Raw genomic sequence first — 25,659 nt, 5'->3', positions numbered from 1 at the left:
GCTTGAGCTGGGTAGGAGCCCAGGGGGTGGAGTGGGGATGAGACTCCAGATCATACCTCCTGGATGAGGTTTTAATCATTTCCAGCACGGAATGTGGTCAACCTTTGCTACAAACTCATTTGCTCTGAATTTCTTTTCCCTGTCCCCAGACTACCCCTTACAAAGCAACCATGGACTTCCTAATGGGGAATTTGTGTGGGTTTTAACAAGTTTTATTCCCACTGGCTCTTATTCTTGAAAACTCATCAGTCTGTCACCTGAGTCAGCCCCTGCTCCCGTCACAGTCCTAGGTCATCTGAGTGTGAGATTTTGGTCTCTAGGCTACTGCAGGCTGCTTTCTGTTTGTAGGGGTGAGCAGGCAGCATTGTTTCTCATAACTTGGTGTTTGTCACTTTATTCCTTGTCTACATCCATGGTTATAATAACATTGTATTTACTTCCTGGTGATTATTTGTATATATTGATACATCTGTATCTATATCTATATCATATCTATATCTGTATCTAATCTCCAGGTACAAATGAAAGAAAGCTCAAAGTACAAAGCCCTTTCCAGAGTCCCCAGTCCCCAGTTTGCTGGTGTTTTTATTTAGAACCACATGTTCACCATATTGTTTTTGCATGAATACGCATTCACTCTGTTGCTTAAACTTATGTGTTAAAACCCCAAAGGGCAAATTCCCTGGCTGTCCAGTGGTTAGCGCTCTGTGCTGCCACGGCAGGGGGCACAGGTTCAATCCCTGGTCGGGGAACTAAGATCCCACAAGCCACGTGGCACTGTCAAAAAAACAACAACAGCAAAATTAATCAGTGCATTCAAAAATGATTATTTTCTGGCCCTAAGAGATACAGAGCCAATACTGTGAAGAGGGTTTGTTCTCGCAAATCAGAGGCATTTCCTAGACCCTAATGCAGTTAAGAAATGCCCAGCAACATGGCAGTTCCCAGTACAATAGAACTTACTATATTTTTTTTTTTTTTTTTTTTTTTTTTGCGGTACGCGGGCCTCTCACCGTTGTGGCCTCTCCCGTTGCGGAGCATAGGCTCCGGACGCGCAGGCTCAGCGGCCATGGCTCACGGGCCCAGCCGCTCTGCGGCATGTGGGATCTTCCCAGACCGGGACACGAACCCGCGTCCCCCGCATCAGCAGTCAGACTCTCAACCACTGCGCCACCAGGGAAGCCCCAGAACTTACTATATTTTTAAATTAATAAATTAAAAGTTGAATAGCTAGAGCACCAAGACTTCTCTTTGTTCCAAAATAAGTGCAGGTGTAGACTTAGGAAATCAGGCATCTTTGCAAGAACCATGGCAGATTTAGACTCTGTCCTGTGTCTCTGGCCGGGTTTCGGAACCAGGAGGGCAGCCCCTTGCACTGTCAAGCAACAACGCCAAAGTTAATCATTGGCTGTGCCAGCCCACGGACGATCAGGCTGTTTTTGTGTCCCTGTTTTCCTATTTTACGTAAATCACACTGAACACGTTTGCATCAACCTACTGGTGATGCACCTTTGATCAATAGATTTTAGACAAAAGCGGTTTTTGAGTCCAAAGATCAGGGCTGGGTTGACCTGCAGACTGGATACAGAGTGTATAAAACAGAGGCAAGACACAGGCTGATAGCAGAGCAATCACCACCAAGTCTGAAATAACTGCAAGGCCACAGCCAAAGGTTTCCTGAGTGAGGATGGAGGAGGGAATGAATGCTCTGCACAATTTTGGGGTCCAGTCAACGCACTACCTCCAGGTGAATTATCAGAAGTCCCAGGATTGGTTCATCTTGGTGTCTGTGATCGCAGACCTCAGGAATGCCTTTTATGTCCTCTTCCCCATCTGGTTCCATCTCCGAGAAGCTGTGGGCATCAAACTCCTCTGGGTAGCTGTGATTGGAGACTGGCTCAACCTCGTCTTTAAGTGGTGAGTAAGAGCCAGACAGAGAGTACCTCGGCAAGGAGAGGCTGGCGTTCTCTCTGGAAATGTCTGTCCGTCAGAAGTTGCCTCTCCTCCATGTTATTCAGGAAGGCACAGCTTACTCCCCTCCTGACTTTGGATCCTCTGTAGAATGAGGGTTGACAGAGAAAACCCTGTCAGGAGCTGAAGATACAGGAAAGGCTATGTCGTATGGACGGAAGGCCAGCTGGACCTTGTGAATTATAGGCTATAAGCAAAGAAACACCGTTTCATTACTATGAAACAGCATAGGTGACATAAAGATAGATGTACGAAGGAAGAAAAATGAGGTATGAAGAAGGGAAACACATAGGCAATTTCAAAACTTGTTGTGTGGGGTCATGAGAAGTAATCCAGAGAACTCTCTTGTTCAGCCACCTACCGGCTGTATGTCCTGGACAGCTCGTAGCAACTCTCTGAGTTTCTGTTTTATAATCTGTAAACTTAGATTATCTCTGAGACCTTAATAATTAGTATAGTTATTAACATTTATTGAACACGTAGTATGTGCCAGGCCACGCGCTAAGCACACTTAAGGCACTGAGTTAAACGACTAGAAAAGCACAGGTGGTGTCGGAGGCAGGACTGAAGCCCAGGCAGGCTGGTTTCAGAGGCAACACTCTTACGAACTATGTTACATCCAGTGTTGATAAACTGACTCTTGGGGGTAAAAAGCCCTGATTTTAGTACTTGCCAGTTTCTACTGTGTATATGATCCCACTTTCAAGCTACCGTTGGGTCCAGCTTGTAAAAATCCTGAATATTTTACATTTGTTAGCCAGTACTGGATGACTCTAACACATTACTGGTTTGGCCTCTATTTCCTCGTCTAGAAAATGAAGAGGTTGGACCAGCTGCCCTCTAAGATCTTTACCATCCCTAAAATTATCTTTGTTCACTGGTAGGTGATTCTTAAGATCTCTTCTAGCTCTAATTTTCTTTGGCCATAAACAAGAAAACTCCTTTAGGGTAGGAAAAAACATCGTTATTGGGCTCAGAAGCCCAAGGCGTATTGATGGGATTCTGAAATTCCTGTTGAAAAATCGACTTTGACTGTAACTTCTGGTATTCAATAGCATAACTCTAACAAATAAAAAGATAAAACGTTATTCCAAACATCTAATTTCATGTAAAGAACCATGGATTTTATCTGAGTTGGTAGAGGTCAGAGTTAGTGGCTAATTTTAGTGAGAAATCACTGTTCCTCCACTGCAGGGCAGAGGAGGCATCCTGACCAACCCGTCACACCTGTTTCCACAATGAAAAACATGCTATGAAAGGGAAAGCGGTTTGTCTGAGATATTCTGTTTCAAAGCTGAGAGGATACAGAACAAGCCTCTGAAGCTATGTATGTCCTAACAGAGAGTGATTCTGATGGAAACAGAGACCACATCCCCTTGGTGGGGCTTGTCCTTGGGGCTGGGGCTCATTCTCTGGTGTCCGGAAGAAACCCAAGACTCTGGAGGCCAGCAGAAAGAGAACCCGTAGAATATGCAAGTCCAAGTTGCAAACTGTAGTTCCTATGCATCCTGCCAGGACAAATTCTTCTTGGGGTTAAAAAAAAAAAAAAAGTCACATAGTTGCCGTTAATACGGCTTTGAGGATATTGGATTTATTTATTTGTGTTTGAATAAATAATACCTTCAAATAGTGCAAAATTCAAAAGTTATATAATGGGTGCACCATAAAGTCTCCCTCCTGGGACTTCCCTGGTGGCCCATGGGTTAAGAATCCGCCTGCCAATGCAGGGGACACGGGTTCGAGCCCTAGTCCGGGAAGATCCCACATGCCACGGAGCAACTAAGCCCATGTGCCACAACTACTGAGCCTGTGCTCTAGAGCCCTTGAGCCACAACTACTGAGCTCGTGTGCCACAACTACTGAAGCCCGCGCACCTAGAGCCCGTGCTCTGCAACAAGAGAAGCCACCGCAATGAGAAGCCCGTGCACCACAATGAAGACCCAACACAGCCAAAAATAAATAAATAAAATATTTTTTTTTAAAAAGTCTCCCTCCCTTGCCCCTCTCCAGCCATCCAGTTCCCCTTCTTGGAGGTGCCCGTGATACCAGTGTTCTGTATAGGATCACATGGGTCTTGTCCTTGAACTATCTCTCTTCTTGAAGGTGTGGCATTGGGACAAAGTGTTCCCTCAGTAATTCCAGATATCGGTTCTGCTTTTTCACAGGATTCTCTTTGGACAGCGCCCATACTGGTGGGTCCTGGACACCGACTACTACAGCAACACCTCTGTGCCGCTGATAAAGCAGTTCCCGGTCACCTGTGAGACCGGCCCAGGTGAGAGTCGCAGCCCTTGTTCAGACAGAAACTGGGTGAACCTTGCTCGCAGTGGACACCTGGTAACAATGTTCTGGATGAAGCTGTCTTTGAGGGGGACATGAGCAGAGCCACTCTTGCAAGCTTTGGTCATGGTCTTGGATTTGGTACAACTCCATTTATTTTATTTTATTTATTTATTTTTGGCTGTGTTGGGTCTTTGTTGCTGTGCACAGGCTTTCTCTAGTTGTGGCGAGCGGGGCTACTCTTCGTTGTGGTGCGTGGGCTTCTCATTGCAGTGGCTTCTCTTGTTGCAGAGCACGGGCTCTAGGCGTGCGGGCTCAGTAGTTGTGGCACACGGGCTCCGTAGTTGTGGCTTGCAGGCTCTAGAGGGCAGGCTCAGTAGTTGTGGCGCACGGGCTTAGTTGCCCCGCAGCATGTGGGATCTTCCTGGACCAGGGCTCGAACCCATGTTCCCTGCATTGGCAGGCGGATTCTTAACCACTGCACCACCAAGGAAGTCCGGTACAACTCCATTTGAATTCACTTAAGCAAGGCCTTCCCAAATAGCCCATGACTGACACTTTGGAAATCTGCCTAACGTTTCCAGAACCGAAATTGCTAGTCCAGAAAGGCAAGGGATCCCTCACAGGCAAAGGGCTCAGGAGAGTAACTGTGCTGTGGCCCTTTGTCCAGGGAAGGGAACATGGTAGAGGCCTGAGCCCCTGGCTGTGCTTCCCAGAGGCCCAGGAGATGTGGCCTCCTGAGCTGACTGTCCAATCCCGCACCCTGTCTGTATTTTACTAGGTACACCCAGACGGGCGTTTTTCAGCCACATGATAGATTTCATTTTTCAGTAAGGAAAGGAATACTCAACCCCATTGTTCACCCGTAGGTCTCAGTGTTAGTGTCCCTTCCTCAAACACCCTATCACTGGCCCCCAGACTAGGGCATGGCCCTTCGTTATTTGTTCTCACAAATCCTCGACTCACTTCAGAGCATATCCATTCATTCAAGTGTTATTTATCTAACACCTGTGTCAAACACTGTTCTGGGTACTTGAAATGCCTCAGTGAATAAAACAAAGATCCCTACCCGTGGGAATTCCCTGGTGGTCCAGTGGTTAGGACTCGGTGCCTTCACTGTGGTGGCCTGGGTTCAACTCCTGGTCAGGGAACTAAGAGCCTGCAAGCCGTGCAGCGTGGCAAAAAAAAAAAAAAAGTTCTCCCTCTTGTGGAGCTTAAATTTGAATGGTGTGTGTATGTGTGTGTGTGTGTGTGTGTGTGTGTGTTATAAAAAAAAATCATAATACACAAGTAAAATATTTAGGATATTAGAGGAAGAAGAAGGAGGAGGAGGAAGAAAGGCAAGGCTTTACCTATGCGGTTCCCTGGAAAGCAGACTCAGATGGAGATCAGCATGCAGGAGGCAGGCTGCTCTTGGGAGCAGCATTCATAGAAGAAAGGGACAGAAGCCACCTGGCCAGAAGAAACCTAGTTGCAATTCAGTCTCAGCCAACCCCATAGGAGCTCCGAATTGATTCAAGGAGACCAGACTCTTATACCCCAATAGAGACCAGTGATTGGGTGCAGGCTCCCCCCCACCCCAGGGAGAGGGTAGCTGTGATCAAGACAGCTCTTTTCAGCCCAGGGCAAGACTTCCAGAGAAGTCTGAGAGCTGAGGGCCGTCTGCAACTACACTCTCAACAAGAGAAAGGGGAAATAACTTCAGTCCAGAAGGGGATCTGAGTGGCACATCTCAGGACCCTCCATCTTTCAGGGAAGAGGAAGCAGGAATAGGAATTGAATGCAGGATTAAATAAGGTGGTCAAGGTAGGACTCATTGAGAAGGTGAGATCTGAGCAAAAACTTGAAAGAGGCAAGGGAATTAGCCAGTAAATTTCTGAAGGAAGAAGTGTCTGGTTAGAAAGGCCAACATCACAGGGACACTGAAGTGGGAGTGTGTTTAAAGGAGAGCCATGAGGCCAGCATGGCTGGAGCAGACTGAGCAAAGAGAGTGGAAGAGAGACAATGGAAGGCAGATCGGTTTGTGATTGTATACCCAGCATGCTGATATATACATAACCACAAGAGCTATGACCTTCTCTGACTTTGCTCTGTACTCCCAAAGCCTAGCATGGTGCTGGGCACGTAGTAGGAGCTCAATAGATATTTGTTAAATAAATGACTACATGGATAAATGAATGGACGGCAGGATGGGTAGATGGATGAAAGGATGGATGGGTGGATGGATAATTGGATGGATGGATGGATGGATGGATGGAAAGATGGGTTTCAGTCTTTTCCATCAATAGTTGTTCAGCAGTTAGTTGTGATTTTGGTATGCTCATGAGAGGAGGTGAGCCCAGGGTCCTTCTCCTTCAACATCTTGTAGCTTTTCCATTAAATTTCCTGAATGGAAAGATAGATGGATGGATGGATAGATGGATGAATGGATGTATGGAAAGATGGATAGATGGAAGGATGGATGGTTGGATGGATAGATGATGCCCCCTAGCAATCTCCCACATGGAGACTTTTAACCTTTGGTTCATTCATTCATCTCTTTCCTATTCTTTAGGGAGTCCCTCTGGCCATGCCATGGGTACGGCAGGTGTATACTATGTGATGGTCACATCTACCCTCTCTATCTTTCGGGGAAAGAAAAAGCCAACCTACAGATTTCGGTAAGAACTCAGCTCTGGGTTGTGGGTGGCGGAGGGCAGGAGGTGGCTCTCTGAAGCTGACACACCACTTACTCTTCTTCACGTGCCCCCAGCCCACCCCATGCCTTAGGCTGGTACTGATAAGAGTTGTGGCATTTCTGCTGAGAGCGAATATTAGAGTCACAGAATGTTAGGGCTGGAAGGGATCCACTTAATGAATGTTGTGAACGGGCAACACCTAATTTTAGAGATCAGTAAAAAAGGCCTAACATAGCAGAGGGGTTTCTCGAGATCAGCTAGTGAGCTAGAAGCAGGCTTTAAACAAAAACCCATTTCTGTACCAATAATTGAGACGCCCCGTCCAGGTTAAAATAAACAAAGAAGCAGAAGACATTCCTTCTATGGGGAATTCTGGGTATGCAGACACTGTGAAAATCCTTAATTATGAAACATAAAATAGGGAGGTTAAAATTCACATACACAGGGTTTCACCACTTGCCATGGTTATCTTTGAATTTTGAGTACAGGCTTCAATTTACAAGAATTCCACTGATGAAACCTAAGTTTGCCAGGCTCCAGCATTCCTGCTGAGGCTGGTCTCTTTGCTGAAGGATCTATATCTGGGTTCTCTTATGGCTGCCTCTTCCATTGCAGGTGCTTGAACATCATTTTGTGGTTGGGATTCTGGGCAGTGCTGCTGAATGTCTGTCTTTCGCGAATCTACCTTGCTGCTCATTTTCCCCATCAAGTTGTTGCCGGAGTCTTGTCAGGTACCAGCTGCTCTGGCTCCCTCCCTCCAACTCCCCACCTATACCATTCCTCCCTCATCAGGACAAAATCCCAGCATTCCTGCCATGTTCTGTGTATAATCAATGCTATTAGCATTTCAGTGGGCTGAAAGTCAAGGGTGGGCGATTTGAAATGACTCATTTCTATAGGAGTGCCCAGATGTACACAACTAAGTATGTTCCAGAAACATGACAATACAGAAAATTAACCTACCCAGTTGAATTCGCTTGAAATCTCCAAGATATTTACATTCTTTATTTCTTACGGGTCTTCAGTTGGAAGTGGCCCCTAGTTTAGTCTTAAGAAAAGCTACCAAATCTAACAAACTAACACCATGTCCTTGGAAAGCTCTTTATTTAAATAAATCCATTTGCAAACCTAACAGATACCCACAGCTGGTCTTTATTATAGCCTCTGAATTTTGAATATTTTGTTTTCTTGGATCCAGTTAATAAGGGGCAGAAAGGACTTTGGTTAAGTGTAAGCAAGAACTTCTTGACTTTGTGGAAAGGACTAGAATATAAGACCTTAAGGAAAGTGCAGAATTTTTCCCCTGGAGACCTGAAAAAGCAGAGCAGGGCAGCATTCACAGAAGCATGTTGAGAACAAGGGAAGTAATGGCTTCATGGCAACCACGGAATTAACACAGCATTTAGCGCAGGGTTCCATGTTTGAGAAAGAGCCTGGAAGTTCATGTTACATGAAAGATCCGGAAATGTTTAAGTTAGAGAGGAGAATAACTATCTTTCTTTATTTTATTTTTTGAGTTCCCAATCTGTCTTAGTCTCTTCTTTTTTGTCCCCCAGTTTATTATTTTTTTAATTGAAGTATAGTTGATTTACAATATCATGTTAGTTTCAGGTGTACAGCACAGTAATTCAGATATATATACAGGTATATCTACCTATATATATACACATACACATATATATATTTATTTTCAGATTCTTTTCCCTTATAGGTTATTATAAAATATTGAGTATATTTCCCTGTGCTATAGAGTAGGTCCTTGTTGGTTATCTATTTTATATAGTGTGTATGTGTTAATCCCAACCTCCTAATTTACCCCTCACCGCTGAGAACAAGTATCTTTAAATGTGCTGACAGAGGCTCTAGATTTACCACTTATTAACACCTGCGGAAAAAAACTGAGACCAATAGACATCGTTAGAAGGAGAGAGGTTTTATTTAGCTCAGCACAAGGAAGAACTGTGTAATGATCAAATCCATGCAAAAATGAAATGGGCTCCCTGAATGGGAGTGAGCTCTTCATCCCTGAGGGTATTCAAGTAGAGACAGGAGGACCACACATACACACACACACACACACACACACACACAGGAAACTTGCATGCGGAGTGAGGAAGTATGTGACATGACTCTTCCATCTGAAAGAATCTGTGGCTGAGGACAGGCTGGAATCACATATGGGAAGAAAACAAACGATCCTCAATCTGGCATCTGTGATTTAACTCCACAATGGTGGGGTGGATGGCATGTCACCCATTGCTCCAAACTCACCTCTAGCTGAAGGGCCAGTGTCTTCCCCAGTTCTCACGGTCATTCTTTCTTCCTCTCAGGCATTGCGGTTGCTGAGACTTTCCGCCACATCCGGAGCATCTACAACGCCAATCTCAAGAAATACTTTCTCATTACCTTCTTCCTGTTCAGTTTTGCCATTGGATTTTACCTGCTGCTAAAGGGGCTGGGGGTCGACCTCTTGTGGACCCTAGAGAAAGCCAAGCGAAGGTGTGAGCGGCCAGAGTGGGTCCACATTGACACTACGCCCTTTGCCAGCCTCCTCAAGAACCTGGGGACACTCTTTGGCCTGGGTCTGGCTCTCAACTCCAGCATGTACAGGGAGAGCTGCAAAGGCAAGCTTAGCAAGTGGTTCCCGTTCCGCCTCAGCTGCATTGTGGCCTCCCTCGTCCTCCTGCATCTCTTTGACTCTTTGAAACCCCCATCCCACATCGAGCTGATCTTCTATGTCCTGTCCTTCTGCAAGAGTGCGGCAGTGCCCCTGGCGTCTGTCAGTCTCATCCCCTACTGCCTGGCCCAGGTCCTGGGCCAGCCGAACAAGAAGACTTTGTAAAGGGATGTGGAGTCTTCAGAATTTAAAAGTCGATGACTGCACCAAGGATTGAAGGTGGCTAGGGCCTTCTGCCAGCCCGTTATGAGGCCAGAGGTACTATAGAGTCAGCTCAGGCGACACCCCCTTCCCCCTTTGCAATTCTAATTGCATTGGGTGATGTTTTTTTGAAAAGCTAATAAGGCTCTTTGAGAAAGCCTTATTGGAGGTTGGGTCATTCTGGATTTTTTTCCACGAAGATATGCTTACTCTTTTGTCCAATACACAAAAGCGAGACTTCTTGGTAGGGCCAGCTCACAACGCCAGGCTGGGGATCACACGGAATTTTCTACTCATGTTCATCCTTACCCAGAAAAGGAGAAAGGAGCAGTGGATTTGATAGGGAAAGAAGGATTGATTAAGGAGGATTTTTAAATATCTTTCATGTCATGCAAATTGTATATCAAACAATATCTTAATGGCTTCGATGATATACGGATCTTTAGGTAAAGGGCTCTCAACGGTGGGGGACCAACTTAAAGTACAATGAATAGGTCCTTAGTGGAGTAATTCTGCTTCTTGTATTTTTCTATTATATATCCACGGTCATTGTATTTACTGGGATTTCTGAATGGCTGCAGTGATCTGGGTATCGCCCTAGGTCAGAATACTCAGGCAACGTCAGCTTCTCCTCTATAACATTCGATCTTTCTCCTTATTAGCCCAGCTCTGCTTTCCCCAGCATTTTCCACTGATTCCACAACCACCCTGCTGGATCCTCAGATGCCTAAAAGTGACTCTATAGTGGTGCTTTTGTATGTTTCAGTTAAGCTCTGAAATCTTGGGCAAAATGGCAAGGAGAGGGCCAGGATTTCTCTCTCCAGAAGGTCACTCCGATGTTACTTTTGATTCCTGGAGGTAAATATGACTCCTTTCTCTATCCCAAGCCAATCAAGAGTGCATTCTTGGAGGAAAAGCCAACTCCTCCTCTTTGCCTATTCTCTAGTCTCAACTAATTTGCAGAATATGTCCTTTAAAAAAAATGTTGAAGCCTATTTATTTGAGAGTCCTTGTTTTTTCTACTAATTATACAGCTTACCATATAGTATCATTCACACCAACCATCCTGGTCATAACATCTTTGCAAAGAAAAATATATACGTGCAGTATTTTATTAAAACAACATTTTACTTAAGAATGAAGTCTTGTTGATTACTATATTTTAGAGGCAATGTGATCTGAAGGTTCTAATCCTGGCTTAGCTAAATTTCTAGGTCTTTCTCTATTTCCCTAAACAAATAATTTGGTTTCTATATACTTATGTTTTCTTTTTGCAAAAGGAAGGTGCTTTGTCTTGGGTTGCCCAGGAGTCCCAGTAGGGCTGCTGAGACTTACAAAGTGTCCACAGGGGCACAGGTAGAGTCAAGCATATCAACATAGTCACAATATCATATTCTAGTTGGCCAAGGCTGAACATTATTTACCAGACCACAGTGCAGCATGAGTTGCTCTATGGGATCAAACTGTTACCGAGTCCAAGCTCGCTCTGCTTGCTACACAACAGGCCAATAAATCGGGAGACAAGGTGCTGAGGCAAGGAATACAAGTTTATTCGGAAAGCTGGCAGACAGAGAAGATGGCAGACTAATGTCTCCAAAAAAACCCATCTTATCAGGGTTTTGGATGCCAGTTTCTTTTATAGAACAGAGGGGGAGGAGATGAGGAATAAAATAAAAAGGCCATAAGGTTTGCGAATGTCCCTTGGAATGGCCAGCCTTGGGGAGGGGATGTGTTAATTTCTTCTTTCTTGCCGCCATCCACAGGTGGACAGGGTCAGGATGTTTACCTGAACAAAGGCACTTTGGTTTAACCTTCAAGCAGAGGGGACAGGGTTCCCTAAGGCAGGCCACTGTGTATAGACAGTATCCTTTTAATGAACAAAAGCAACCGGAAGCAAAGGTTAAAGTAAAAGAAACAGATCCAACATGGAGTCAGGATTGGCTCTCTCCTGTTACAAAACTGCAACTTGGGGGCAGACAGGCAAGATCATTACCAAACTAACCGATCAGGGAATGTAAGTCATAGCAGCAGAACAAGACTGAGCAGGGAATTCCCTGGCGGTCCAGTGGTTAGGACTCTGCGCTTCCACCTCAACAGGCACAGGTTCAATCCCTGGTCCCGGCCAAAAAAAAAACTGAGCAGACTGTGGAATCCAGTAACCCAGTGTCAGCATGGTTCTGGGTTATAGTTAAAGAAAATATGAACAGGGCAAGTGATAGCACCGAGGGCTGCACAAGGGAGCTACTGACAGCATTTCTGCAGGATTTATTTCATCCTGGGTGCAGGGTCCCGCCTCCAGAAGCCTTGGCTCACGGGCGTATCTCTGGATCTACCGAGAGTGAGTCTGATCATTCGCTTCAGAATTTTGGGATGTGACTCTTTAGGGAAAGGTGAGTCCTCCTACCGAATTTTATTTCTTCAGGGGTGGCACCGGGCCCCTCCGAGACACTAACGGTCTCACCAAGGATGAAGGGAAATGGTCTTGTTCTGTCTGAATTGAACCCCACTGCTTGGGCATGGCCTCCATCCTGGATGATTTATTTGCCCTCAGGGACCAAGTCCAGATTCCTTGCAGTAGGATTCTGGCAGAAAGTAAATAATGTTCCTGCCCCCAGCAGTTGGTAAGGTTAATAAAGACACATAATAAAAGATGAAATTTGGGCTTAATATACACCAGGCTCTGTTCTAAGTATTTTATTTATTTATACAGTGAACTCCCTTAAGTCTCCCAAGGTTTCTGTGAGGTGGGTGTTAGAATTTATGTTCATGTTACATATGAATAGGCACAGAAGGATTAGGTATCTTGCCCAGAATAGAGGAGCCAGTTTAAGAGCTAGGCAGTCTGACTCCAAGTTCATACTCTATCCTCTACCCCACAGATGCCAGTAAGACTAATGGCTGCATCAAACCATCCTTCCAATACCAGATACAACTCTTCATTCAGACCACAGAGATTTTGATTTCTTGTGGCCAAAGGACAAATACCATTGTTGCTGTTGTTTTTTTAATTTTTGGTTGCGTTGGGTCTTCATTGCTGTGCGTGGGCTTTCTCTAGTTGCAGCAAGCAGGGGCTACTCTTTGTTGTGGTGCACGGGCTTCTCATTGCGGTGGCTTCTCTTGTTGTGGAGCACAGGATCTAGGCGTGTGGGCTTCAGTAGTTGTGGCACATGGGCTCGGTAGTTGTGGCTCATGGGCTCTAGAGTGCAGGCTCAGTAGTTGTGGCGCACGGGCTTCGTTGCTCCGCGGCATGTGGGATCTTCCCGGACCAGGGATCGAACCCGTGTCCCCTGCATTGGCAGGCAGATTCTTAACCACTGCGCCACCAGGGAAGTCCCCAAATAATGTATATTAATGCATATATGTGGAATCTAGAAAAATGGTACACATGAAACTATTTGCAGGGCAGGAATAGAAACACAGACGTAGAGAATTTACATGTGGACACAGTGGGGAAGGGGAGGGTGGGATGAATTGGGAGATTAGGTTTGACATAAATACACTACCATGTGTAAAATAGATAGCTTGTGGGAACCTACTGTATAGCACAGGGAGCTCAACTCGGTGCTCTGTGACGACCTAGAGGTGTGGGAAAGGGGCAGGTGAGGGAGGGAGGTCCAAGAGGGGATTCACTTCATCCTACAGCAGAAACTAACACAACACTGTAAAGCAATTATACTCCAATTTAAAAAAAAAACACAGAGTGATCCTCCTAGTGAGCTAGTATTTATTTCTAAGTATGAAGATACCGTATTTCAAAGTTAATTTCATAAACTATTGGAACAGGCATGACCATGTTAGATTAACAGCGGTGTCTAAAACAACCTTAGCTATTTCTTTTCTTTCTTTCAAGGAAGAGCTTAAAAGCCATGCTCAGCCTATCTGGGTCAGACAGTAAGTAACTTATTTCTACAATCGAGATAGCACGAGAAGGTAGAATTACCACAAAGAACTTTTGGTATAGAGCCATATACAGGAGTAAAAAGTAAAGAGACACCGTGGAAGATTATTTAGATCAGAGACTCCACAAATACAGGACTGCTACTTTTCACTGGGACAGGCAAAGTCTAGAAATGGACAGCCCTAAGGGCTAAGAATTTGTGACGGGTAAAGCCGAGCAGAGTGTCAGGCCATGATCAATTTGTAATATAGCCAATGTACAAGCACATTTTGAACACAGATCTTTTCCCCAAGTTACGGATGTATGTTTGCTTTAGAAATGACTTGTGAATCCTCAGGATGGAAGTAAGTTTAAGTGACCAATGACCGTTTTAAACCAAGGTCCATGTTATATTAAAGCACAATTTGATAGATTGGTCTAGCAGTCTATCCGTTTTAGGGAAATAAGTTTGAGGATGATACATACACACACACACACACACACACACACACACACACACACACACACTATACAATTGTATTATTGCCCTAGGAAAACAGACCCATTAAGAAAATGCAACTTCTGGGACTTCCCTGGTGGCGCAGTGGTTAAGAATCTGCCTGCCAATGCAGGGGACACGGGTTCGAGCCCTGGTCCAGGAAGATCCCTCATGCCACGGAGCAACTAAGCCCATGTGCCACAACTACTGAGCCTGTGTTCTAGAGCCCTCAGGCCACAACTACTGAGCTCGTGTGCCACAACTACTGAAGCCCATGCGCCTAGAGCCCATGCTCTGCAACAAGGGAAGCCACTGTAATGAGAAGTCCGTGCACCACAGCGAAGAGTAGCCCCTGCTCCCCGCAGCTATAGAAAGCCCCACGCAGCAACGAAGACCCAACGCAGCCAAAAATAAATAAATAAATTTATTTTTAAAAAAGAAAAGGAAATGCAATGTCTGCTGCCTGGGCCAATGCTGCTTCACTGCAGAGAAACCAAGGGCATAAAATTTTTGTTTTTTTAACAAAACTTATAATAGCTTTAAAAATTTATAACAATTTTATTGAGATATAATTCACATACTGTACAATTCAGCTATTTAAAGTGAACAGCCCAGGGACTTCCCTGGCGGTACAGTGGTTAAGATTTTGCCTTCCAATTCTGGGGGTGGGGTGCGGGTTCGATCCCTGGTTGGGGAGCTAAGATCTCACATGCCTCGAGGCCAAAGAACCAACACATAAAACAGGAGCAATATTGTAACAAATTCAATAATGACTTTCAAAAAAATGGTCCACATCAAAAAAAATCTTAAAAAAAATAATAAAGTGAACAGTTCAATGGTTTTCAGCATATTCAGAGAATTGTACAACCATTACCACAAATCGATTTTAGAACATTCTTTCTCACTCCGTAAAGAAACCCCATACTCATTCGAAGTCACTTCCATTTCACCCTAACCCATACAGCCCTCGGCAACCACTAATCTATTTTCTGACTCATAGAGCTGCCTATTCTAGACATTTCATATGAATGGAATCACACAACATGTAACCTTTTGGGTCTGGCTTCTTTCACTTATAATGTTTTCAAGGTTCATGTACGTTGTAACATGTATCGGTACTTCATTTCTTCTTATGGCCAAACAATATTTCAGTGTATGGATAAATCTTGTTTATCCATTCATTAGTTGATGGATATCTGGATTGTTCCCACACTGGGGCTATTATGAACAATACTGCTAGGAACACTTGCATACAAGTTTTCATGTAGATGCATGATTGCATTTCTCTTAAGTATATCCCTAGTTGTGGAACTGCGGGGTCAAATGGTAACTCTATGTTTAAGAAACTAGTGGAAACTAGAAAAAGTTACTAGAAACTTTTAAGGAACCACCAAACTTTTCCCAAGAGGTTAGGAAGGAAAAGTTTTACAGTGTTTTTGGTTTTGCCATCTCTTTTGGTTTCCTAGGATCAGACCCTTTATCAAAATTTTGTCTAATTCTTTGCTTTGGAAGAGTTTCAAAGCAAGATTGATCAGGTGATTAGATTTACATGAAGAAATATCAGTGGGAACCTCCTTCTTCTGTTGGCAGTGGCTTTATTGCTCCAAGAGCATTTCATTTGAAGACACACCTGGATAGTTGAAGTTCCAGCCCTTAACAATTGACTAGTTGTTTGTAACCTGTCAAACTTTGCTGAGCTGTTTTCTGAAAATCATTACGGTAGCTGCTAAATTTTTAATATTATTGATTTCACTCTGTAGTAATTGCCAAACTAAGACAGACGCCTTTAAGGCCTATATGTGTAAATCAAATAGCAGAATATAATTTGTATCCAAGAGTTTTTCAAGAGCCTCTTGAGAACAGAAAACACTCTGGCCAAAGAGCCTTCTGATGATGTTGTTAAGGAAAGAATTGACTAGAAACGGTATGAGTAGCAGTCAATAAAAGTTACTTCCTTTAGGGAACCAAGGACCTAATTTACCTGGAAGAGAAACTAGCAACAGTCTAGTCCAATGATGGGCAACCCAAAGTCCAAAATCTAATTTCAGAGTGAAAGATAAAAAAGCTGCCTCTGGGTTGCTGGCTTCTTAATAAAAAGAGAAAAGTTTTTAATATTTTTCTTTTTCCTGAATTGGCCCTTATTTTTTTTTAAGTTGTTCATTATTAATTCTATTCAAAAAAATTTTTTTTTCATTTCATAGATACAAAAATGAAGACCTACAGAGGTAAAACAGCCCTTCTAAGTCGCATGAGTAACCTGTCCTCAGGTCTCCTGATTCTTAGCAGAGAACTATCTCCCCTTTGTCTGACTCCGGCATTTACCTGGGCAGCGGGGTCAACAGGCAGCTGTTGATACAGAAGTGAAAGACATAAGTGAATAGCAGAGCCAGCTTATTTGAACCAGGACCAGAGTCTGTTAACCAAATTAAGCCACAGCTAGAATAACTGTGCTCTAGGTAGCCTGTTCCTAATTATGTTATGTGCTCCTCTCTTCCTTTGCTTTCATAAATCTTTCCAGGGCAGGAGTGTAACTACAACATGAAACGACTTGATGTTTTTATGGGGTTTGGGGTTTTTTTAGCATGAGGGTATTTTTCCAGTCAGCAAATTTTCAATGCTTTCTTTTCTGCTGTCTTCTGGCTTTCTTCTTTTGATCTTCACATTCCATGGTCATTGCCTTCCGATCAGCTCAACTGCACTTCAACATTTGAAGGCTGGCCAGACTTCTCTCATTCTCTCATTCCGTGCCATCACAGAATTGGGATTCCAGCCTTCAACAGCTGCAGTCCTTCTCTCCAGAGCAAAAAGAATGAAAATCTAATTTCTTCTCCTCCACGGTGAACCATTTTGGACTCTTTAGCCGAGGATTGCCACCAAAATTCCATCTTTGCTCCTCTGTCTTTCTCTCTAATCTCCTCCTTCAACCCCACCCCATAGGCAACCCTGCCACTGATCCCTACTTGATCCACCCTAGTAATGAACTTAAGTGAGCTTTTGTACAAGTGTGATTTGGCTTCACTAACTTAAAAGTCCAAGTGGCATAAATTATTTTTGTTTATTTTGATCACATTGTTACCCACCAGGCTCTTGGCCTTCCCCAAGCAATGGAAATTGACTAGAGGTGAGACAAGAAATTCAGGCAAGGTTTTACTGGGGCCCCTGCTGCAGCAGGGGGGAGTGAAAACAAGTAACAGTTTCCCGTGCTCACTCCCGGAGGAAGGGAGAGCTGGTTCCCTATATGGGGTGAGGAGTAGGGATGTTTCCAGGGGTCAGGCCAGAGGGGTGGCTTAGGTGTTTGCCCACCCCTTTGGTGCTATTGAGTGCAGGGGTCATGCCCAGTACCCTGCTTTTGCTCCTGATACCCCGTTGTTGCTCCCACCTCTTCAGAAGTGGCAGTTGAGTTTTTTTGGACTTTTTGTATCTTTTATATCTTGTTGTCCAGAATTTGCCCCAACTGCAACAAGCACGCAGTCTTTTTAGTCCCTTACAGTTTCCTTGTATTTTGTTGCTCAGAGACGTTTGCCCAGGTGCAAGCATTGTAGCACTGCAGCAAAGGGTCTCAGGTCCCAGCCTGCCTCAATGTCTTTAGACTACCAATGCCCTCCTTACCAGTCCATTTTGTCCCACACGATGACTGCAGTGAAATGACAATGGCATTGCGTCTCCCTATAGACTGCGGTGAAACCACCATGGCCACTGCACCAGAGCCTCCAAAGGGCTCTCTTGCTCTGGGGAGCCTTAGGTGAGGTTCCTTAGGTGAGGCTCTTGATAGGTATCAGAGCTGATTCAGGAAAGGCTGAGGCTGCAGCTCCAGGCTTTGATCTGGCTCCCCAAGCTTTGTCAGCAGCCTCCCTACTCACAGTGGCCGCCAAACAGTTATCTCCAGAACTCTGCCCTTTCTCGCTTCCTACCTACAAAGCTCCACACAGCTGCATGATACGCTTCTAAGAAATTCCAAAGGGCAAGTGACCCCAAACATAATAACTGTCAGACTGGTGAGTTAATTCCTCAAGTTGCGGGGGGTGGCTGAACTCAATCCATTTTAAGAAAAACAAAAGACCTGGGGAGGATATGGCTCACTTTGGGCTCTCTCACCTGAAACAGCTCAAGGTTCCCAAGTAGTTACAGGTTTTCTTTGGAGGGAATGCCTGTAATACTCAATCCTTGAGGAAGATTAACTGGGGGAAATGGATTTGAGGAAGAATAAAAAAGTGTTGGAGGGACTTCCCTGGTGGCGCAGTGTTTAAGAATCCGCCTGCCAATGAAGGGGACATGGGTTTGAGGCCTGGTCCAGGAGCCTCCCACATGCTGCGGAGCAATGAAGCCTGTGTGCCACAACTATTGAGCCTGTGCTCTAGAGCCCGCGAGCCACAACTACTGAGCCTGCAAGCCTAGAGCCTGTGCTCCACACAAAAGAAGACCGCACACTGCCCGGAAGAGTAGCCCCCACTCTCGGCAACTAGAGAAAGACCACGTGGGGCAACAAAGACCCAACACAGCCAATAAATAAACAGGTTAATTTTTTTAAAAAGTGTTGAGAAGAGCTTGATAAGGGGAAGAGTTAGGAATGAAAACAAGTTTTATTTTGGGCTGAGCCAGCTGGGAACCCCACCCAACAAAGAATCATCCCGCCCCAAATGTTAATAACGCCAGGATTGAGAAACACTGTGACAAACCAGAGAAGAAGCAGTTCAATCACAGTTTACTTGAAAGAACTTCCCTCCAGTGAATGTTTTTCAACTCAGTGTCAGAGCACCTCTGCGTCAAGGGGTCATTCTGGTGTGCCAGGCGGCCCCTCTTTCGGTTCTGTTCGAGGTGGGAGATTTATCACTCTAAATTCTAAAACCTTTCCCTCCAACGAGGTCAACTTGTGAAAGTAACAGGAGTCGTTGCAGCTGGGTTCCTATAAGTAAAACTACCCTTGACTCCAGGACTTTTGTAGCTGCCCCTGAAGCTGAATGTCTTTCTAGGTATTCATAGATGCGGCCATCATTAAACACAGGATAAAATGTGTAGATGGGTTGAGAGTTTCAGCCAGCAAGGGGGGCGGTGTCTTGGCAGGGAGCCACCAATTGCAGGCGTTTGGGAGACAAACCCCACCCTGGCTCCAAAGGCTCTGGATGTACTTAACATTGTTGTTAAATCACCAGGGAGAGGAATGAGTACAACAAAACACATTCTTAGATGAACAAAGACCTTGGTTAAGACACACTGCATAACACGGGCGCTTAACTCTGCTGAGCTTGGACTTGACTTCTTTGGAGAGATAGAAGAGATGGGATACTTTGATGTCTCATCGCTACAAAATTCAGTGTCCAATAGTGTTGGTACAAACTCCTGTTTTAATTTCTGTTAGTGGCTGATGGAAAAAAATGCAAATTTGATTGTGTCTTACTGCCCAAGTTAAGGCTAAGAAAGAAAAAAATCCATCCCAGACCAAATAGCCTTCTGATGATGATAAGGTAAAACTTCACTAGAAAAAATGACTTTAAATGATGTGTAGGGCTTCCCTGGTGGTGCAGTGGTTAAGAATCTGCCTGCCAGTGCAGGGGACATGGGTTCGAGCCCTGATCCAGGATGATCCCACATGCCACAGAGCAACTAAGCCCATGTGCCACAACTACTGCCTGCGATCTAGAGCCTGCGAGCCACAACTACTGAGCCCGTGAGCCTAGAACCCGTGCTCCACAAGAGAAGCCACTGCAATGAGAAGCCTGCACACCGCAATGAAGAGTAGCCCCCACTTGCCACAACTGGAGAAAGCCCGCATGCAGCAACAAAGACCCAACACAGCCAAAAATAAATAAATAAAAAATTTTAAAAATTATGTGTAAACTTTAATAATACTTCATTCCAGTGAACGTGTTTCCTTGTTTTCTAGTTGTTAAAAATTAACTCATATCCAAAATATATTATTTAAAAAATACTCTATACGCCCCTAAAATTGCCACAAATATCTATCCATCACCTTCCTGTTTTTTACAGCGCCTTGATTAATGTCCTCTTAGTTTCTTGCTCTGACTGTCCAGTTTCCTATTCTGAACTCTTGCATTCCTAGTTTTTAAAAAAAGAAGTGGGAGTCTACTGTAGGCCTGAGTCTGTAAATAGTCATTGAAGAGTCTGTGTTACTTTTCGGTAAATGTTTCTTCGGCATGTCTCATACATTCTGCCCTCTGAAATCTAATTTTCTCCTCTCTCCCTGTTAAAAAAATAGGTCCCCTCCACTTGCCTGGTTATTGGTGAGCCCTCAGCAAGGTCTGAGTACTGATCTGCCAGGGGTCTGATTCCAAACAGGTTTTAATATCCAGCATGTCTTTTCTGCAGCTCTCGGTGTCTCCAGATTCTAGAGCAAAGACTTCTGATGCCAGAGTTCATATTTTCCCAAGCCTTGGCACAGAACTATGAAGATGTTGCCTCCGTGCTTCCACCGCGGGGGCAAAACATAGCCCACTGGTTGATTTATATTATAATTAGCTATTTTCTATGCTCTTAGAGCTGTCAAAAAGGTCAGACCCCAGAAGGTACTGCAATAGATGTTTGCAACATTACGGCAATTCACAACTTTCCAGTAATTCACATGCAGCTTTACAGCAGAGGTATCACACTCAACTCTGAAATACATTTTCCTTTCCTCAAAATTCACTTCTAAACTTTTCTTCGCAACACACACTTTACACAGCTGCAAACTTTTCATTTGTTGTTCTTCGTCACTTAAAATAATTTAATCTACGCATTCCCCAGAGGCAGCAGAGGCTATACTCCTGTCCTTGAAAATCGTTCCCTGGTGTCTCTCTCCTTATGTCACTATACCATAATTTGCCAAGCCATTCCCTTATTTGGCATTTGGATTATTTCCAATTCTTCACTCTTAAAAATAGCTGCACACAAACATCTTTGCACGAGTTACATTTTTTCCCTTTTAGTTTATTTCTTTGGGGTATATTCCCAAAACTGGTAATACTGGGTCAAAGGTTTGAAAAGTTTCATAGCTGTTGTTACCCACTGCCAGAATATTCTCTAGGCAGATTGTGGTATATTTGGGCATTTCAAATGTCTAACCAGGTTTCCCACGCTATACAGTAAGAGTAACTTTTATCTTCTCTTATTCTTCCATAATCTTCAGTAGGGGACGGCAGTTACAAAATTTCAAAACAAAACAAAAATAAGGATGGAAGCACTCTTTGTGTAGCCAGAGACGAGCTCTTTTAGGTTAACTTGATAGAATGCTACCCCACAAGTGCTGGAGTGAAGCAGCTGTATTCCAGGCAAAATAGAAAATGACACCAAGGTTCTGGGAAGTAATGTCAGCTGACGATATCTGAGGCTGAGATAGTTTTGAGGAGAATTTAAAGCTGGCAAGTGACAAGCGATCAGGAAGACTTGGTAAGGAGGATAGGGGGAGAGGTGGAAAATAAAAAGAAAGGAGGTAAAAAATTTTTAAAAAAAGGAAGGACTTGCTCTCTTGTCATTGCTGCTTTTGGGGTGATGGCACCAGCAGAGAGAGAAATAAGCTGATTCTGTGCCTTTGAGATTCAGATTAATCGCTATCTGTAGGTGACTTCTAAGGATTGTGAATGCTTGAGGACCTTGGTCTCTTTGGTTTAAGAATCAAAACCAAAACAAAACAAAAAATAACTTACTGAGTCATCCTTACCACCTGGTTCCTCGAGCTAATAATAGGGATGATGATGATGATGGTGGTGGAGAAGATGGTGGTGATGGTGATGGTGGTGGTGATGATGGTGATGGTGGTGGTGATGATGGTGGTGGTGGTGGTGATGGTGGTGATGGTGGTGGTGGTGGTGATGGTGGTGATGGTGATGGTGGTGGTGATGATGGTGGTGATGGTGAGGTAGCTGTCACTTTTCTAAAGACTTTGCACATATAACTTGCTTCATCCTCCCAACACCAATTACTATCAGCACTTTACAGATGAGGAAGCAGTATCATAAAGCTAAGAAACTTCCTCAAGGTCACAGAGCTAGTCTGAGCCAGATTCAAACCCAGGCAATTGACCACCATGCCTGGGCTCTGACCACTGCACCATATTGCCTCAGGTACTGCAATAGAAAAATGGCTCATACATGGTTAAATGATGCACTAGAATATCGAATTTTTTAGGTTCCTTTTTTTTTTAGTATTCATTTATTTATTTTATTTACTTGGCTGTGTCGGATCTTAGTTGCCACGTGCAGGATCTTTGCTGTGGCGTGGGGGATCTTTAGTTGGGGCATGTGGGATCTTAGCTGCTGCATGCGGGATCTAGTTCCCTGACCAGGGATCGAACCCGGGCGCCCTGCATTGGGAGTGTGGAGTCTCAACCTGTGGACCACCAGGGAAGTTCCCAATTTTAGGTTCTTTTAAAAACTTCTGAATGTTTAGAATTATTTCTGTTGCCTTCTACTCATCTAAGTTGAAACAATGTGTTATTCAAACATGTCATTTAAATTTAGACTACCAGGGCTTTCCTGGTGGTGCAGTGGTTGAGAGTCTGCCTGCCGATGCAGGGCACGTGGGTTTGTGCCCCGGTCCGGGAAGATCCCACATGCTGCGGAGCGGCTGGGCCCGTGAGCCATGGCTGCTGAGCCTGCGCATCCGGAGCCTGTGCTTCGCAACGGGAGAGAGGCCACAACAGTGAGAGGCCCGCATACCGCAAAAAAAAAAAAAAAATTAAACTATCAGTGGGTCTGTGTGTATATATAGTAACATCAAATACAGTTTTTAAGTGCCTAAGAAAAATGAAAGGAAGTACACCAAAATGTCAACATTGACTATCTTTAGGTGGTGGAATCATAGGTATTTTCTTCTTTCCGTGTTTCTGTTTTTTCTCAATTGTTCTATACTAAGCAGGTGTTAGTTTTTTCCCTACTTTTTATTTTGGAAAAATTTTTAAATAAAAAATAAAGTGCAATGAACTTTTATATGCCCTTCGTCTAAATCACCAACTAGTCACATTTTGTCTTATTTGCCTTATCACTCTCTCTCACTAGATATATATACATATTCTTATTTTTTGGTCATTCATTTAAGAGTAATTTTCAGACATCAGGACTCCTTCACTTCTAAGTACTTCACATAGCTCCTAAGAATAAGGACATTCTCTCTTCTTTAAAAAAAATATTTACTTTCTGTTCTGCAAATATAACCCCTCCAGTTATGTACTTTTTTTTTTAAACATGCCACATTTAAATTTATTTATTTTTTATTTGTTTATTTTTGGCTGCATTGGGTCTTCATTGCAGCGAGTGGGAGCTACTCTTCGATGCGGTGCTCGGGCTTCTTATTGCGGTGGCTCTAGGCGCACGGGCTCCAGTAGTTGTGGCGCACAAGCTTAGTTGCTCCGCGGCATGTGAGATCTTCCCGGACCAGGGCTCGAACCCATGTCCGCTGCATTGGCAGAAGGATTCTTAACCACTGCACCACCAGGGAAGTACCTGCTCTCTTTTTTAATTGATTTCCTTCAACCCTACAACAGCCCCTTTCTTAAACTCTCCTCAAAGCAAGCCGCTGGAGCATACATCTGTTTCCTGCAGGGCCTCTGCCTGTCTCCCAGTGACTGTCAAATTATCTCCTTCCAGACCAGTCTCTACTGCTTTCTAGAGCTGTTCATTCAACTACCCATTTAACCTGAATTTCTCACAGTGCCTCAAACTCAAAACATACCAGCCAGGTACATGATGTAATAAAAAATATACGTGATGTTTGTCCCTGGTTTTCGGCACAGAGCTCCTAAAACCCTTGGAGTTTCTAAGTGATAAGAGCAATAAAGGTGTCGATATTCATAACAAATTTCTTTCAACCACACCCAAGTTTATGTTAATGAAGTGCACCTAAGGATGGGGGCTGGTTGCTAGGGGAACCAACCACGTGACGAGAAGGTTAGAACTTTCGGTCCCACCCTCCTGACCTCCGGGGAGGGGAGAGGGACTGGAGGTTGAATCAACTGCTAATGGCCAATGATGTAATCCGTCATGCCTATGTAATGAAGCCTCCCTAAAACCCAGAAGGGTGGGGTTTGGAGAGCTTCCGGGTTGGTGAACACAAAGAGATTTGGGCAGCGCAGGGTGCGTGGAGAGAGCCTAGAAGCTCCACGGCTTTTCGCCATACATTGCCCTAGGCATCTCTTCTGTCTGGCTGTTTCTGAGTTTATATCCTCTTATAATAAATCGGTAATTTAGTTAAGTAAAATGTTTCTCTGAGTTCTCTGAGCCACTTAGCAAGTTAGTCGAACCCAAGGAGGGGGTCGGTGGAACCTAAGAATCTGCCCTCCAGTGCAGGGGACAGGGGTTCGAGCTCTGGTCAGGGAAGATCCCGCATGATGTGCCGCCAAAAAAAAAAAAAAAAAAAAAGACTGGCCTCTGAATGGAGGGTTGGAGGGGAGGGCAGTCTTGGAGAACTGAACCCTTAACCTCAATGTCCAGGTAGACGGTGTCAGAATTGAGTTGAATTGTAGGACACCCGGCTGTGTCCCCATAATTGCTTGTTGGATGTTTGGGGAAACACCCACATACACACATTGAAATTGGGTCCAGAACCCAAATGGGGAGAATGGAGGTTACTGCCAAAGGGTATAAAGTTTCCTTGGGGGTGGGGGGAGGTGATGAAAATGTTTTAAAATTGGTTGTAGTGATTATTTAACTTTGTGTATCTACTAAAAACCAATGAACTGTACACGTTAGATAAATAAATTCTATGGTATGTGAATGATCTCAATAAATCTCTTACCACAAAAAAAGAAAAAAGTCTTTATGTGGCCTCGAGGAGTCAGCTTGATCTGCACCTTGGGTGGTGCCTTGCCACCTTCGCCTCGGTCTGTGTACTCCAGCCTGGTTCCTCGGGGCTTTTGCACAGCCCTCTTCTCAGAACACTCTTCCCCCACTTCACAAGAAAATTCCTTCCCATTCCATAGCAGTTTCTCAAGGAAACCACCCCACACCCCCAGGCTAGATCAAGAGCCCCTGATAAGCCCATGCATAGCTCCCGGTTTACCCTTCCTCTCTAGCAAGTGTCAGGTGTGTGATTTATTGAGCCACGTCTGTCTTCCCCACTAGACCCTTACAAGCCCCATGAGGGCAGCTCGTGCCTGCTCTGATCACCACCATGCCTCAGGGCCTAACACAGAGGTGGCCTCCGAAATTCTCTGTTGACTGATACATGAAAAATAGCTATTTCCTGGAAGATAGTTGGAAAAACCAGCTAACAAATTATAAATTCGAGTTCCATAAATGACTCAATAAAAAGACATTCTTAGGCTCCCAACTGAAAATTAGAAAGAGGTTGAAAACCCAAAGGACAGGGTAGGTTATGGAGAAACTCTGGCCTCTAGGTTCCCAGGAGAAGTTTACTCCCCAGTAGGCGGGGAACAAACTCCTGAAGCAGCTGATGATGAGGAAGTCATGAGTAAGTCTTGCCTTTATTTTTCAAGATAGATTGACTCCCGAAGGTTCTAGGCAGAAAGTGTGAACTGAATCCTGCT

The 25,659-nt window shown here is 44.3% G+C and overlaps 1 protein-coding gene across 3 annotated transcripts; it reads left to right on the top strand.

Moving 5' to 3' along the window:
* The first annotated feature begins 1,431 nt into the window (after nt 1–1,431).
* Nucleotides 1,432–10,300, top strand: G6PC1 (glucose-6-phosphatase catalytic subunit 1). Of its 3 annotated transcripts, none has more exons than XM_065897205.1 (5): nt 1,432–1,917; nt 4,137–4,246; nt 6,806–6,911; nt 7,545–7,660; nt 9,260–10,300. In XM_065897205.1, the coding sequence occupies exons 1-5, from the start codon at nt 1,688–1,690 to the stop codon at nt 9,769–9,771; spliced, it is 1,074 nt and encodes a 357-aa protein (XP_065753277.1). In that variant the 5' UTR covers nt 1,432–1,687; the 3' UTR covers nt 9,772–10,300. The 3 variants fall into 3 exon arrangements, with proteins under 3 accessions (XP_065753277.1, XP_065753278.1, XP_065753279.1); XM_065897206.1 differs by having other exon boundaries at nt 1,623–1,747; XM_065897207.1 differs by having other exon boundaries at nt 1,688–1,917; nt 4,137–4,252; nt 6,889–6,911; nt 9,260–9,275.
* Nucleotides 10,301–25,659: the final 15,359 nt, after the last annotated feature.

Source organism: Phocoena phocoena, chromosome 19 (assembly GCF_963924675.1).
Source record: "Phocoena phocoena chromosome 19, mPhoPho1.1, whole genome shotgun sequence".
NCBI classification, from domain to species: domain Eukaryota; kingdom Metazoa; phylum Chordata; class Mammalia; order Artiodactyla; family Phocoenidae; genus Phocoena; species Phocoena phocoena.
Note: the sequence above shows the minus strand (reverse complement) of the source record. Positions and strands in the feature narration are given on the sequence as shown.

Coding starts and splice junctions, on each gene's coding strand:
- G6PC1 (XM_065897205.1), top strand. CDS start 1,688: ATGGAGGAGGGAATGAATGCTCTGCACAATTTTGGGGTCCAGTCAACG. Junction 4,247..6,805: donor CACCTGTGAGACCGGCCCAG/GTGAGAGTCGCA, acceptor CCTATTCTTTAG/GGAGTCCCTCTGGCCATGCC. Junction 6,912..7,544: donor AAGCCAACCTACAGATTTCG/GTAAGAACTCAG, acceptor CTTCCATTGCAG/GTGCTTGAACATCATTTTGT.